Genomic DNA, 14,929 nt, shown 5'->3' on the forward strand with positions numbered 1-14,929 from the left:
GTGTACACACACATTATTAAAAAAAGCCCATGCAAACCTTTGATACAGAAATATAAGTTCTTTCTATTTCTTTAATCAAATAATCTCATATAATAACTCAGTTTCTTTTTTTTTCTTTTCAAATATGGGTGTCAGTAATAGAATCATGAAGATTTGAGCTACTATTATTTTAATAATTTATGATGTGAGAAAAAACAACTGTCTGGTAGCTATGCTGTGAAAACTAGTAATTAGTAATTTTTTTTACTGTCCATATCAAAGCAGATTTGCAGGTATGGCTTTTTTCTTACTATGCAACATTAAATATGCCCTTTGTATCTTAAATTTAAACATTTATGGGTTATTGGGGAATAAAAGATCCCATCTCAATTTCAGTAGCAATTAACACCTGCCTGTCACATTTTTGTGCTGGCTAATCAGAAAGAACATTTCTTTGAGAGTGATATGATTTGGTCCTAGTCTATTCCATGTGTAATAACTTGGGCCAATCATTAAATTCTCTGCCTCAGTAGTTTTTATCTGTAAAATTGGTCACCGTTTGTGTGCTAAGTAGCACACAGTATCTTGATCATGGTAAAGGAGCACTTAATGAATGCTTGTTGACTTGTCACAGTGCCTTCCTATTACACAGGCTATTAAGGATCAAAAGATAATAGAATGGAAAATGCTTTTAAAAAATATAGACTCAGAATTTTTAGAACTAGAAGGAACCTAAGTATCATCTTGCCCAGCCCTCTAGGTTTTTCTACTTGAAAATACTTTTATCTAAAATTTTTTTTCTTTAAATACGTTGTGATAGAATATTAAATAGAATGTTCTGATATAGCAGATATTTCCAAAACTTATTATCCCTATACATTGATAGCCTAGGTCCCTTTCCACTTTTAGTTTACTTGTGCTTAACAGAAAGAAAGAACAGAATGTTGGGCCTGGAGTCAGGAAGTGAGTTCAAATGTAGCCTCAGATGCTTACTAGACCCTGGGCAAATCACTTAACTTCTGTGCCCCTCAGCTTACTTAGCTGTGAAATGTAGATGCTAATAGCACCCACCTCCTAGGGTTGTTGTGAGGATCAGGTGAGATATTTGTAAAGTATTTAACACAGTACTTGACACATAGCAGGCACCTGTTAATTCTTCTTTACTTCCTTCCTTTTAACTTTATGAAGGTGGTATCGATATTTTATTTGTTACTTTGTTACTTCTCATTGTAGCCATTTTGGATATTCTTTTGGCTCCATTTCTTTGCCTTGCATCACTTGATTTAAGTCTCCCCATATTTTTCTAGATTCTTTCTGTTCATTCTGGCTTATGGCTTCATAATGTTCTGTTAAATTCACATGCCACACTTTGTTTATTCATTCCCTCAGTCTTTGCCCACATTTTATTTCCCTTTTCCATCACACGTAGTTATCCAAGATATTTTTTTGGGGGAAAAAAGCTTTGCTGAAAGTTTCTCTGATAAAGTTCTCATTTCCAAAAGATACAGAGAAATGATTTAAATTTATTAGAGTATATATTCCCATTTTTGTAATTTCTTATGGAGCAATATTCCATTCCATTTATAAACTATATGTTAGTTAGCCATTTCTCAGTTGATGGACAGGCTATTAACTTTCTAGTTCTTTGCCCCTACAAAAAAAAAAGAGTTGTTAAAAATATTTTTGAACATATAGAGATCCTTTTAAAAAAATCTCCTTGGATTATAAAACTGTGCATATCCTTTGATCTAGCGATATCACTGCCAGGTTTGTATCCAAAAGACACCCAAAGAAAGGGAGAAGTACCTATTTGTATGAGAATATTTCTAGCAGCTCTTTTTGTAGTGGCCAAGAATTGGAAATGGAGAGGATGCCCATCAACTGGGGAATGGCTAAACAAGCTGTGGTATATGATTGTGATGGAATATTATTGTACTGTAAGAAATGACAAGCAAGGTGATTTCAAAAAAACATGGAAAGGCTTACGTGAACTGATGCAAAGTGAAGTGAGCGGAACTAGAAGAAAACTTTCATAGTAACAGTAAGAGTGGACAGTGAAGAACTATGAATAACGTAGCTATTCTCAGAAATAGAATGATCCAAGACAGTCCCAAAAGACTCATGATGAAGCATTTTATCTGCCTCCAGAGAAAGAACTGATACCATCTGAATACAGACTGAAGCATGCTATTTTTCACTTTTCCCTCATCATTTTTTAAAAATTGGAGTCTTTTTTTTTTTGTGTAAAATTACTGTTACGGAAGTGTTTTACATGGTTGCACATGGATAAATGCTATTGGATTGCTTACTGTTTCAGGGAGGGAGCAGGAATGGGAAGAAGGGAGGGATAGAATTTGGAACTCAAAACTTTAAAAGAAATGTTAAAAATTGTTTTAACGTTTAATTAGGGAAAAAAATGTTAAAAAAAATAAAAAAAAATCTCTTTGAGTTAGAACGCTAGTATTGTTATTACTAGGTTAGAGTATGGATAATTTAATAAATTTTGAGGCATATTTCCAAATTGCTTTCTAGAATAACTGGACCAATTCACAGTTCTACCACCATCATCAATGCTTGTTTTCCTACAGTCCCACTAATATTTGTCATTTTCATCTTTTGGGTTACCTTTGCCTATTTGATCAGTATGAAGGGGCACCTTCAAACTGCTTTAATTTGCTTTTTCTCTACTTATTAGTGATCAGAGTTTTTATTTTCATATGCTGTTTATTGATAGCTTGGATATTGATAGCCATTGATACCTTAGATTTCAATCAGTTCCATAGGTAGCTTGGGCATGACATCTTTGTCAGAGAAACTTGCTGCAAAGATATTTTTTTCACAGTTACATTTCCGTTCTAATATTAGCTATATTAGATTTTTGCAAATACTTTTTAAGTTTATATAATCAAATTCTCCAAATTATAGTGTGTGATCCTTTCTCTTGTTTGGACATGAGTTCTTTCCTTATACATTAATCTAAAAAGGTAATTTCTTCTTTCCCTCCCCTTTCACCTCTCGTTTGCTTAAGATGTACCCTTTTATATCTGAGTCATGAATCCATTTGGAACTTACTTTGATTGTGTGAGGCTCACTCCATAGTCTTGATCCTTGCACTGTCTTCTACCTTTGCCCTCTTGTTTTTCTCTCACTCATGTCCTGAAACCTTCAACTCTGGGTCAGGTCTGCCTTTTCTATTGCTATTATCCTTTTTTCTTACATTTGTATTTTTAATCTTGTTCTTTGTAGCATCTGTTTTTCTTTTCTTATTTGCTTGCACTTCTCCATTCATACTAACCTTAAATTAGGTTTTCATCTCCTGTTCCCTGGTTTAGTGCTGTAACTTTTTGTAGAAACTGGTTTCCATTACTCTAGTGTCTTCCTTCTCCTTGACATCAGTAAAGGGGCTATATGCCTAATGGAGTGTGGAGGATGTTCATTTAGGGTGTGGTAAAACAAATATAGGCCCTGAGGTCTCCAAACTTCCACCATGGCCAATTCCTGCCAGGGGCTGCACTATCTGGGCTGTGGTGATGACTTTAGGATGAGATTTGGAATCTTTTATCCCTCTCAACATTTTTACAAGGGCTCAGTAGCAGTGGCAACAAGGACAGATGCAGGTTGTTCCAGGGTAAAGGCCATTAGCTCCTAACTGGGACTAGACTGCATCAGGAACTGATCTGGTCCAGGAGTATAAACAGCAAGGGCCTCGATATACACAGGAAGGCCTGCTGTACAGGTTCTTAGATCTGCTTTTCTAAAAGGAAAGCAACTTTTCGAGGGGTCAACAATCTGCTTTAATCAAACACATATATCATTCACTTTGTTCAGGGGAAAAAACCCTGTGAACTTCAGGGAAAATACAAACAGAAAGACCAACAGACAGGGCTTCCAGTTGTCTGACCATAAGCAATACATATATCACAGATCAACAGATAAAACCAGAGAGAGAAGCACCAACATCTGGGTTTTCAAAACTGGGGGCTCTTGAGCAGCTACCCAGAGTCTGGCCAAACAAACACTTCCAGTGAGTAAGCCCCAAAACAAAAACTCCCCTCAGAGTATATATACACTTTTCAGAGTCAGAGGGCATCACACAAACCTTGACAACCTCATTAGAAATTAACAAAAGGTGTGGGCCTTCCTACAAAACAAATCTCCCCTAATCAAAGTTCCCTTAATGGGCAGGCCCATTAATGGATTGGGAAGATCTTTAACTCTCATTAACATAATTGACATTACAAGGGGCTGCAGTGGCTATGGGGCAGTGACAATTTTGCAGGCTGAGGCAGCAAGTACTAGGGTGATTGTAGAGGTCAAGGAACCAGTAGGGCCCATTGAGGCATCCAGCCCAGTCCTTCTTCCTTACCTTCATCCTAGGGGGTACAGTGACATGGGAAGATGCAGACTGAGCCAGGTACACCCCAGGCCATGGGAGCTACAGTAGCCCAAACACAACTGAGGCCAGCTCGGGGCAGCTAGGGTTTTGAGAGGTGAAGGTCAAGGTCATTGGGGTTCATGGGACAACTGCTAGGAGCAGCAGGGTTAGATTGTCAAGTGGGAAGTGATAATCAGCAAGCACTAATCAATATACTATGTGGCAGACACTGTGAAATAGGTGCTGCGGGATACAGACCCATTTGAAAATACCGGCCCTCAGGGAAATTCCATTCTCTTGGAGGACTCAGCATGTATATAAATTTATACATTAGATTGAGGAGAAAGTACTAGCTTCTGGAGAATCAGGAAAAGCTTCGTGTGTATGGTGACATCTGAGCTAAGTCTTGAAAGGATTCTAAGAAGCAGAAATGAAGAGAGTGCATTACAGACATGGACCTAGCCTCTGCAGAGCCATGGTGGCAGGTGATGGAGTGGTAGAACATCAGGAGAGCCTGTTTGACTGAGCCACTTTGGGAGTGGAGAGGAGTTATATGCTCTAAGGCTGAGCATGAGCAAAACTAGGTTGGGGTCAGGTTGTGAATTTATTTAAGTGCCAAACAGAAAGTAATGACTCAGAAGCTTATGAAGAAGAGATCAATTAATGGAGAAGTTATCCAAAAGAAAAAATTATCAAGATATTGAGAATGGCAGGAATGAAGAAGAACAATTATAAGGAGTATGTGCAGATTTCAGTGTCCTCCTTAGATCTGCAAGGGATCCTCCCATGTGCATTTTATAGAGAAATAAAGTCAGTTACTGAAGCTTCATCTTCAAAATGTGTTGACCTCAGATAGGAACTGTGAGTCATTTCTTGGGCACTCTTAGAACTTCTGCTCTCATTTTGGCTAAATGTGGTCTTTTGAGTTAGTCCAGATTACAGCTGCTTTGGAACTCTGAGAAATGAAACTAAAGAAAATTTAGTTTAGAAGAAATCAAGGGGTTGGATATGCAAAGCATCTACTTGGCCACTTAGGATGTGGTGTCTGAACTTATGGGTATGGCCATTTACTACTTGTAGGTAAAGATGGACTCAGGCCTTGTCTTTCATTGTGATGTCACATATGGTGGCCTGCTTTATTTGCTGAATATATACTTCTGAATGTCGAAAATCAAGTTGGAATTCCAGTTTTTCCCAGGAGCATAGTATAAAGAAAAATTATGACACAATCTTTTATCTTTGGTAGCAGAAGACAAGACAAATGCTGATAATTGAAACCCATAATATAGATAGTCCTTGTAAATTGAAAGCATCAGCCTTTTCAACTTTCAAGTATTCTTTCTTTGTACATGTTTTTTAATTATTTTTAGTTTCCTACATTCATTTCCACAAGATTTTGAGTTCCAGATTTTCTCCCCATCTCTCCCTTTCCCCTACCCTGATATGGCATGCATTCTGATTATATCCCTTCCTCCAGTGTACCCTCCCTTTTATCACCCTCCTCCCCCATCCCTTTTATCCCTTTCCCCCTTACTTTCTTGTAGGGCAAGATAGATTTTTATGTGCCATTGCCTATATATCTTATTTCCTAGCTGCCTGTGAAAACAATTTTTAACATTTGTTTTTGAAACTTTGAGTTCCAAATTCTCTTCCTTCCTTCCCCTTGTTGAGAAGGCAGGCATGTATAGTTATGCACAACACTTCCACAATAATCATGTTGTGGAAGACTCAAGTATTTAAGTATTTTTTCTTGAACTGCTTATGTTTCATTTTCTGTCTCATCTTAGTGGGATATTCAACAAACCCCAAATGAGAGCAATGGAATAAAGAGGAAAGAAACTGACTAACTTATACATTAAATGGTTTCCAGAGAAATTTATATGTTGTGATTTTTTTCTAGCTTAATTAAAAATTTATCCTCATTGGAATATTTTGGACGTTATTACGGTGGTTACTTATAACATTCATTTCTAATTATAGTGAAATTTGCAACCCTTTACTTATAGCATGTAGAAAACACTTCGTAGTGTTTTCTGTTAGTATTGCTAGATTATATGCAGAACAAAATTTATTTGAATTCCCTTAAAGTATCACTGCTTTCTATGCGTATATGTGTATAGATGCATATATTATACTCACAGACATCTATGCTGTAGAATACTGATAGGAGGAAGGAAGGGGTATGTTGAAGTCTAAAAATAACTGAGTAATAGCATATAGTGTTTCTGTTTGAAAAAGGTTTGAAATCATTGCATTCTTGGATGCTTTTTCTTGCAGGTATCTGCCACTTTTGCAGCAAGCTTGGTAACCAGCCCTGCTATTGGAGCCTATCTGTCTGCCAGCTATGGAGATAACCTGGTTGTGCTTGTGGCCACTGTGGTGGCGCTCTTGGATATCTGCTTCATCTTGTTAGCTGTCCCAGAGTCTCTGTCTGAAAAAATGAGGCCTGCTTCTTGGGGACCTTCAATTTCATGGGAGCAGGCAGACCCTTTTGCGGTAAAACTCAGTCAAGAGACAATATATGTTTGATTTTTATAATCTGCACCTTTGCCATGCAGATCAAGAAAATTTCTGCAGCCATGACCAGTGCAACTTGATCTTGGATGTCTCTGCACTGAGGAAATAGGGAATCGATTACTGACAATCAGTGACTGTGTAAACCTGCTTGAACGTACTGGGTTAGGGTTGGATCCACACACGGTTTGGACTTTGCCCTGATAAGCTGTTTTAAAAATTAAAATATGAAATGCCCTCAAGGGTGGGAGAAAGTAAAGAAAGAGTGTCACCAGGGGTACCCTTAGAGCTGTGGTAGCTTTCCTTTTGGCACGGTTTCTTTGCTCCTTTCTTTACACATAATGAATGAAAAGTGAATTTGTGAGTAGAGAAATTACCCTGCTGATTATTGCTTTTATCTCTATGATGAATGAAGGAGAGGTATTTTATTTCTTTTGATACCAAAGGTGTTTGCCTTTTCAGAATTTATTAGCTGATTTTTAGCGTGGGACATAATAATAGTATTTAACAGACAGCCAACAGAGTATTCTGAATCTTTGAGGGACCAAAAACAAGCCTTTCCAGAGTTTTAAATCATTGCCTTTGAGTTGTTTTTCTGATGAAAAGGTTGTAGTGGAGTAATCATTCAGATGCATTATTCCATGAATTTCTTTTTTTGTAACATAGTCAGCTCTTGATTTATCTACCTTTGTTATTTTTATTATCTGCTGCTCTTTATCTAAGGGATCATAGCACTGGTGCTAGCTGTCCAGAATACTGGAGAATATCCATGTCATGGACATTGACAAATATACTTACATATGTGTTTCTTTTTTTCTCCTATTCAGTCTCTGAAGAAAGTGGGAAAAGATTCCACAGTCTTGCTGATCTGTATCACAGTCTTTCTTTCATACCTTCCTGAAGCCGGGCAGTATTCTAGCTTTTTCCTCTATTTGAGACAGGTAGGTAGCCTTTGAATACCTGAGTTGTATTTCAGAGAGTATGTGGTAAATCTCACCAATCCCTCGTCTGGGTGAGAATATTTTGAAAGATGTACAACAACAAACTGTAGGCCAGTCATAGTTGCCCAGCCCTAACACACCAATGTCCCATTCACCATTTCTCTGTTAAAAGACCTTGGTAATCCAAGTCCACTACTCTGCCATCACATTAAAGGCTTTTTGATCATACCCATACTTCTGGACTTCCCATCAGTGTTTACTGTTTTGAAAACTCTAGCCTTCAGAGGCTACAGAGTCGTTTAGCTATGTGACTGAACCTGTTGCTAGCTGGAGGGTTCAACTGGTGTTGCAACCCAAGGATAATAGTATTGATGTCCTGGGACCCAGGTGGACAGCTGAGGCGGTGCTTGTCACCTTAGTTCCTGTGTAGTAAGACTCCTAAGTTCCTGTGTAGTAAGACTCCTAAGTGGAGCCTTTTTTTCCCTAGGATCGGTCAGAACTCATATAATGTTATTTCTGCAAAAAATAGATAGAGAAAATTTTTAAGTCTGCTTCACTGAAAGAAGCACTTAGGCACAGAAGGAGCAAGAGAACAGGGGATTAGAATTTTTTTTAAGGCAAAAATCATTCCAGCAGGAAATAGCCCTCAGTATTATACAGTGAGAAAAGGAAGACTGCAACTTACTTTTAAAAATTATCTGAAAGGCAATTCTAGGTAAGTTATATTCCTTTAGAAGTTTGTGGAGCTTTATTCAAGTGACATCCAAGGTAGAAGGGTGCGCTGTGACCTTAGAGCTCGTTTCTGAAAAGCACACTGCTGTCATTGATTACAGGCTCTTATCTTTCCAGCTTTTCTTCTGGTTCACTTTTTCTTACTCTATTCTGAATCATGATCATGACCGTTAGTCACCCCTCCCTTTCCAGCTGTTACAGCCCAGGCTTCTGTTCTGTCCCTGCCCTCCTTTTGCTTTCTGTGCCCCATCATTAGGTAGTGTAGTGGGTCAAGGCTTGGGCTTAGAATCAGAAAGACTCCTCTTCCTGAGTTCAAATCCTGCCTCAGACACTTACTATGACCCTGTTTGTCTTGGTTTCCTCTTCTGTAAAATGAACTGGAGAAGGAGATGGCAAACTATTCCCCTGTCTCTGCCAAGAAAATCCCAAATGGGGTCACAGAGTCGGACACAATTGAAGATAGATAAGCTGTTCAGTTAGGAGACCTCAACCCTGGAATGCCTTGCCTCCTTGTCCTCTTGCTACTTATGTCTTACCAAAACTTAGCCTGGTGCTACTATCCCCTATCCAACTTCTTTCACTCTCCTTTGCACCCCTCCTGTTTTTCTCCTCCTTCTCCATTGTCTCCATTTTTTGCATATTCTCTGACTTCTTCTGCATTACCTATAAAACATGCCCATTTCTCCCCTATCCTTTACTTGTTCCTGCCATCTCCTTTTTTGTCAGCTATTTCTCCTCTTTTTCGTAGCTAAACTGTTAGGTTAAACTTTATATACTCATCGTCTCCATTTCTTTATCTCCTCGTTTTTCAATTCCTTTGTAAAATGACTTCTGAAACTCTTCTCCCTAAGTTATTTAACAAATCTTTTAACTGCTAAATCTACTGGTTCTTTCTCAGTCCTCAATCTTCTGGACATCTCTACAGCTTTTGACACTGTTGACCACCCCTTCCTCCTGAATATTTTGTTTTTCCTTGGCTTCCCTAACACTGTTTTCTCATGTGTGACGACTCCTCACTCTTCTCTGCTCCCCTTCAGTTGTAGGTGGGGGCCTTTCTTCCCCCCATAATTATCCCTTTTTTGTTGAGAGCACCGTCATCCTTTCATTCACTCTGGTTCATGATCTCAGTGTCGTCTTGGCTCTTTACTCTCCCTCACTTTTTCCCTCTGCTCCTCTCCCTCCTGTTTAATAAGTTGCCAGCTTGAGTCTCTTGTACCTCCTCAAAATCTCACATCTTTCCCCTTCTCACTCTCAGATAGCCATCATCTTAAGTTTGGCCCTCATAGCTCTCACCTTAGCTCTTGAAATTCCCTCCTCATTGTTTTTCCTGCTTTCGGTGTCTCCCCTTGATTATCTTTAACAGAACTTCCTAAAACACAGTTATACAATTGGAACATGTCCCTTTCTGTCTTAGAATTCTTCAGACTAATATAGAAAATCTGTAGCTTGATATATAAAACCCTTTGCAATCTGGTTTTAGCCTTCTTTTCCATACTTACATTAATCTCCTTAATGCATTCCAGGGATACTAACCAACTTGGTGTTCCCCGAACTTGACATTCTATCTCCTATTGATGAAAAAAATAATTTTGTATTCTGTGTTTTAGGCAAGAGTCTTCCAGAGACAATTTTTATTTATCATTAATCTAAATCCAGGCATCTCTAGCTCAGATAGAGATGTCCAAATTAGCAACGTCCTTTCATGCCCTGGAATTTTTATCTGTAACAAAAGACAATTTGAAGTAACATTTTTAGGAATCTTGAACAAGAAGGTGGTAACATTCTTTTTCATCTGGTCAGATATTTGTAAAAAGCAGTTAGAGCAGTGCCCAGAGCATAGTGGAAGCTGTATAAATGCTTATTCCCTTTCCCCTCCGTCCTAAAGTGGTATTGCCCTTCAGTGGGTTCTAACACAATTCCTTCAGGGTATGGGGAAGTTAGTGATCTAGTTGTAAGTTTAGTTATTACCTATAACTCATTTTCCCAGGAGGCCCTTAGCTTTTGTTCTTGACTTTTTACTTACTTTCCAAAAGAGTAAGGTCTTTAGACTAGGGAAATATTTATTTCTGATTTCCAGTTGAACTAAAAAGGAGGTTTTTAATATGCTTCCACACCTGCCTCCATGCTGTTTGCTGGAATGCTTTCCCATCTTTCCTTTAGTCATCTTCCTTCAAGGCTCAGCTCCTCATAAATTAAAAAATTTATCTTCTCTCTCCCCTGTAACCTGGATGCCCAGTCCCCTTCCTAGGAAGATGGAGGGGGGAAGGCCTGCAGAGGGTGGGATTTGAGCTGACTCTTAAAGAAAGTCCAGGAAGCCAGTAGGCAGAGGAAAGGGCAGAGGTTATTCCCAGATGTTGGAGACAGCTAGTGAAATGACAAGGGCACCAATATTGCTGCATTGTAGAGCATATGGAGGGAAGGAAAGTTTAAGAAGACTGGAAAGATAGGAAGGGTACACATTGTTCCATAAGGGCTTTAAGTGCTAGAGGATTTTATATTATATATCATAATCCTTTCACCTTCTCTCACTTAGCTTCACCATAAGTGTGAGGTTAAACACAGGAGCATTTGCTCCTGCAATTCACAGACCTGCATTCATTTTAGCTTCTCCAGAGATATCTTAGAAAGAAGACAGCTCCACCTTCCACCCACCCCTCAACCTCTTGTTTTACTTTTCTATGGTAGAATAATCCCTAATTTAATTTTAAATTTAATATTTAATTAATTTATTAATATTTAAATATTAAATTTAATAATCCCTAATTATTTAAAAAATAAATTTTTATTTACTTTGTTAAATATTCCCAGTTACATTAAAAATTTTTTTAAACGTTCATTTAAAAAACATTTTGACTTCCTAATTCTCTCTTCTTCCGGTCTCTCTCCCACTCTTCATAATATTGTTATCTGTATTTTTGTGTGTGGCAATAGGGATATGAATTTTCCAGCCAAAACAGTATTCAGTGACATTTAAAACCCACATTTCATCCATGTGTGTGATGTTTTTTGGTAAGGTATTAGAGAATTTGTGTGGTAAATGCTTTGGTTAAACCAGGCAGATGAATTTTTCTATGAATTTTAATAATTTGATATCAGTACTAGAATTTATAAGAATGCTCCCCTCCCCTCAGAAAAGTTTAAAACAAAGCAGACTTCTAGCTTTAAAATGTATTGAATGTTTTTATGTAATAAGTTTCATATGTACACCTTGTGAATGAACCCTGTTTAAGTTTTGATTTTCAAGTCTAAGAATTCTCTGGTTAGTCATTTGGATGCTGCATTTGTTAACCTTATCCTAGCATTGTTTTCCTGTGGATAAAAAAATAATTGGCATTTTTTTTTCACCTTTAGGATAGCAATATTACTAATATCTTCTTTTTATCAACTTTCTCAGATTATAGGTTTTGGATCGGCTAAAATTGCAGCATTTATTGCCATGGTAGGAATCCTGTCTATTGTAGCTCAGGTAAGTGTCCAAATAAACACTTTGAATAACACGTTGAAGCTATTGGGTATTAAATGGTTTATTGCTTCCTAGGTTTTTTGGATTGCATTTTGTAACTTCTTCAGGACCTTTACTACTTGGGAACTCAAGGCAAATTTTATAATAGTTGAGGCCTTGAATCCCCAGATGTATGAGTAACCTGTCTAGGAGTATGTAATGTAGTTATAGAACTTCTGTTTTGTGTATGTGAAAATCTGTCTTGCCAAATAATATTATTACTGAAAAAGACTATATAGAAGCTCAAAGAAGGAAGGAAATTTGAGTAAGAGTGACTCTCCCCGCCCCCCCCCCCCCAAATTTGAGGAACTGTAGCAAATTTTAGAAGGATATGTGTAATATGAGTAATTGATAAGATTCATTTCCCCTTTTCCCATATCATACACATGGGACTGTAGAAGGCAAGATGCACCCTCCTTTTCAGATAAATTCATATTGTCTGTTATGAAGAGGAAGATCTTTTTATCAAGGTTGTAATAGAAGGGAATACAGACAAGAGTCCCACAGGGTGAGGAAACATAGATACTTTCTGATTTGTAACAATGAGAATATACTCATACCAATGGATTCATGAACACATTGAAAGACAGAATATAGGCTAACCTGTTTGACTTTCCCAGAGATATCTCAACCCCAATATGTTCAAAATAGAATTAACCTCCTTCCTTGTCCCCACAAACCCACTCCTCTTACAAGTTTTGCTGTTTCAGTCCTTTCATATTTGTAATTCCCAGAATTGTCCTTCATTGTTTTCACTATCCCTCATTCCATATACCCAGTCATGTGCCACATTTTGCTGTTTTTATATCTACAATATCTCTCATATCTGGTCCCTTCTGTCTGCTCACAGCTTCCACCTTAATTCAGGCCCTTATTATCCCTCATATTAGTTATTTCCATGGCCTTCTAACTGGTTTTCTGTCTTTAGTCTCTCCTTAACTCTGTTCTATCCTCCACACAGCTGCTGCCAAAGTTATTTTCCTTAAGGGTGAATCTGACCATGTGACTCCTTTACTCAACAAACTCCAGTGACTCTAGGTTGGCCTCTAGGATAAAATATTTGCAGCATGATACTGTGGAAAGGATACTGAACTCAAGTCATAGGACTTGAGTTTTTGTGTATAGATTGTTAATAATAAATACAAGCACTTTTGGCTAAGATCATGGTTGCAACGGTTATAGAGGATTTCCACATGTATACCCAGCAAATATCTTAGAACCTCTAGCATCTGATGGGGGGCCTGTTAGGACAATAGGAGGAGATGCAACCAGATTCTTTTGGGGGATTCTGTGATGAGGAGGCAGAAGAGGGCCAAGACCAGGGGAAGAAGCAGAAGCAAGGATTGTGGTAGAGTGCAGGGCCTAGTCTTAGTCATCCTATCCCAAACTGTGCAGGCTCTGACTGCTAGTCTGCATGTGGAAGCAGGCCCAAACTGGGCTGTCACCCCATCCAAGAGAAAGGGTGGAGAGTAGTGATGGGGGTGTGTGTGTTGGGGGGTAGTAGAGCCTTGTTCTTAGTTAGAAAGCAGTTATTAAGTGCTTACTATGGACCAGGCATTGTGTTCAACTCATTTGGGATGTAAAGACAAAAGGTTCCAATCCAGAAACTGAATCTGTAGATGTGAGCAAACAGAAGAAACTACTAAACACAATCAGGAAATACTGTTTAAGACAAGCTCAAGTGGTTATTCCAGAAAAAAGAGTGTTGTGACACAAGTAAAAATAGAACCTTAGCAAAAAAATGATTGATCCACAAGGCTAGTTCAAGAGTGGATGAACAAAATGAAGCAAGATTAAAAGAAAATAGATTTCTCAAGAAACAAATCAAAAAGAAAAAATTTAAGTTAGAAGACAGGACATCTTGCCCAAGTAGTGATCTTGTTGAACATAGAGTAAAACAAACAGGAATTTCATGAAAGAACAGAAACATTAGAAGTCAAAATTCAAATCACAAGGTTAAAAAAAAAATAGAGTACATAATGTATCTGTTATCAAAAACTGACCTAGAAAACAAGTTGAGGAGAGACAATTTATGAATTAGTTTTCTCCCTGAAAACTGACCAAACAAAAACTTGGATCCCATATATTAAGAAAGCATAATGGAAAACTGCCTAGACAAAAACTGGAAGCCTTGTCAAAGAAACCCCAAATCTGAAATACTAAAGATTGACCTAGTAAAAATTCAGAGCTTCTAGGTCAAAGAAAAGAAATACGGTAAATATCTAGAAGTGAAAGAATTCAAGTAAGGGGGAGCCACAGTCAAGATCACGGATGACTTGAACATTCTGCTGCAACTATAATTAAAGAAAAGAAAATCTTGAAAAACTGTATTCCAAAGACAAAAGGCTTACAACCAAGAATAATTTACCCTGTAAAACTTGTCCTCAAGCAAAAAATTGAACCTTAATGAAAGAGGGCTTTGAAGCTTTCCTGATGAAAAGACCACAGCTGTGTTGTGAATCTTTGAAATGCAAATACAAGAGACAAAGGTAAATACATTTGAGCAGTTGGTTGGGACTGACTGATGAAGAATTGCTTACATGCTAATAAGGGGAGAAGAAATGTTTCTCTTTAGGACCTGGCAGTATTTGAATGCCAGAGAAAGAACTAAGGAAGAAAAACATGAGTCCTAGGTATGGTTTTGTTTGGTTTAATGAGGGGAAAGAAGAAGAACATAAAATAAAATACACTAGGGAAGAAATGAGGAAGGAAGTGGGAAAAACTCCCTAGTTTTCATAATTGACATGCATGAGAAGAATGTACAAACATGGAGGAAGAGGGTGGTGTGATCACCAACCACAATCTGAACTTACAGACTTAGAAAGAGTATGTTCTGTGCAGTTTTATGTTCAGTTCTCTGTCTCTTCTACTATATATTAATTTTTA

General features: G+C 37.8%; 1 protein-coding gene across 1 annotated transcript in view; it reads left to right on the forward strand.

Annotated features, from left to right (window-relative positions):
* Positions 1 to 14,929, forward strand: part of MFSD14B (major facilitator superfamily domain containing 14B) — a 77,971-nt gene that overhangs the window by 48,886 nt on the left and 14,156 nt on the right. The window contains exons 6-8 of the mRNA XM_072596862.1: positions 6,632 to 6,850; positions 7,696 to 7,809; positions 11,936 to 12,007. Of these exons, the coding sequence (XP_072452963.1) occupies positions 6,632 to 6,850; positions 7,696 to 7,809; positions 11,936 to 12,007 (405 nt within the window). The remainder of the gene's footprint in view (positions 1 to 6,631; positions 6,851 to 7,695; positions 7,810 to 11,935; positions 12,008 to 14,929) is intronic.

This window comes from Notamacropus eugenii, chromosome 3, assembly GCF_028372415.1.
Source record: "Notamacropus eugenii isolate mMacEug1 chromosome 3, mMacEug1.pri_v2, whole genome shotgun sequence".
Taxonomy (NCBI): Eukaryota; Metazoa; Chordata; class Mammalia; order Diprotodontia; family Macropodidae; genus Notamacropus; species Notamacropus eugenii.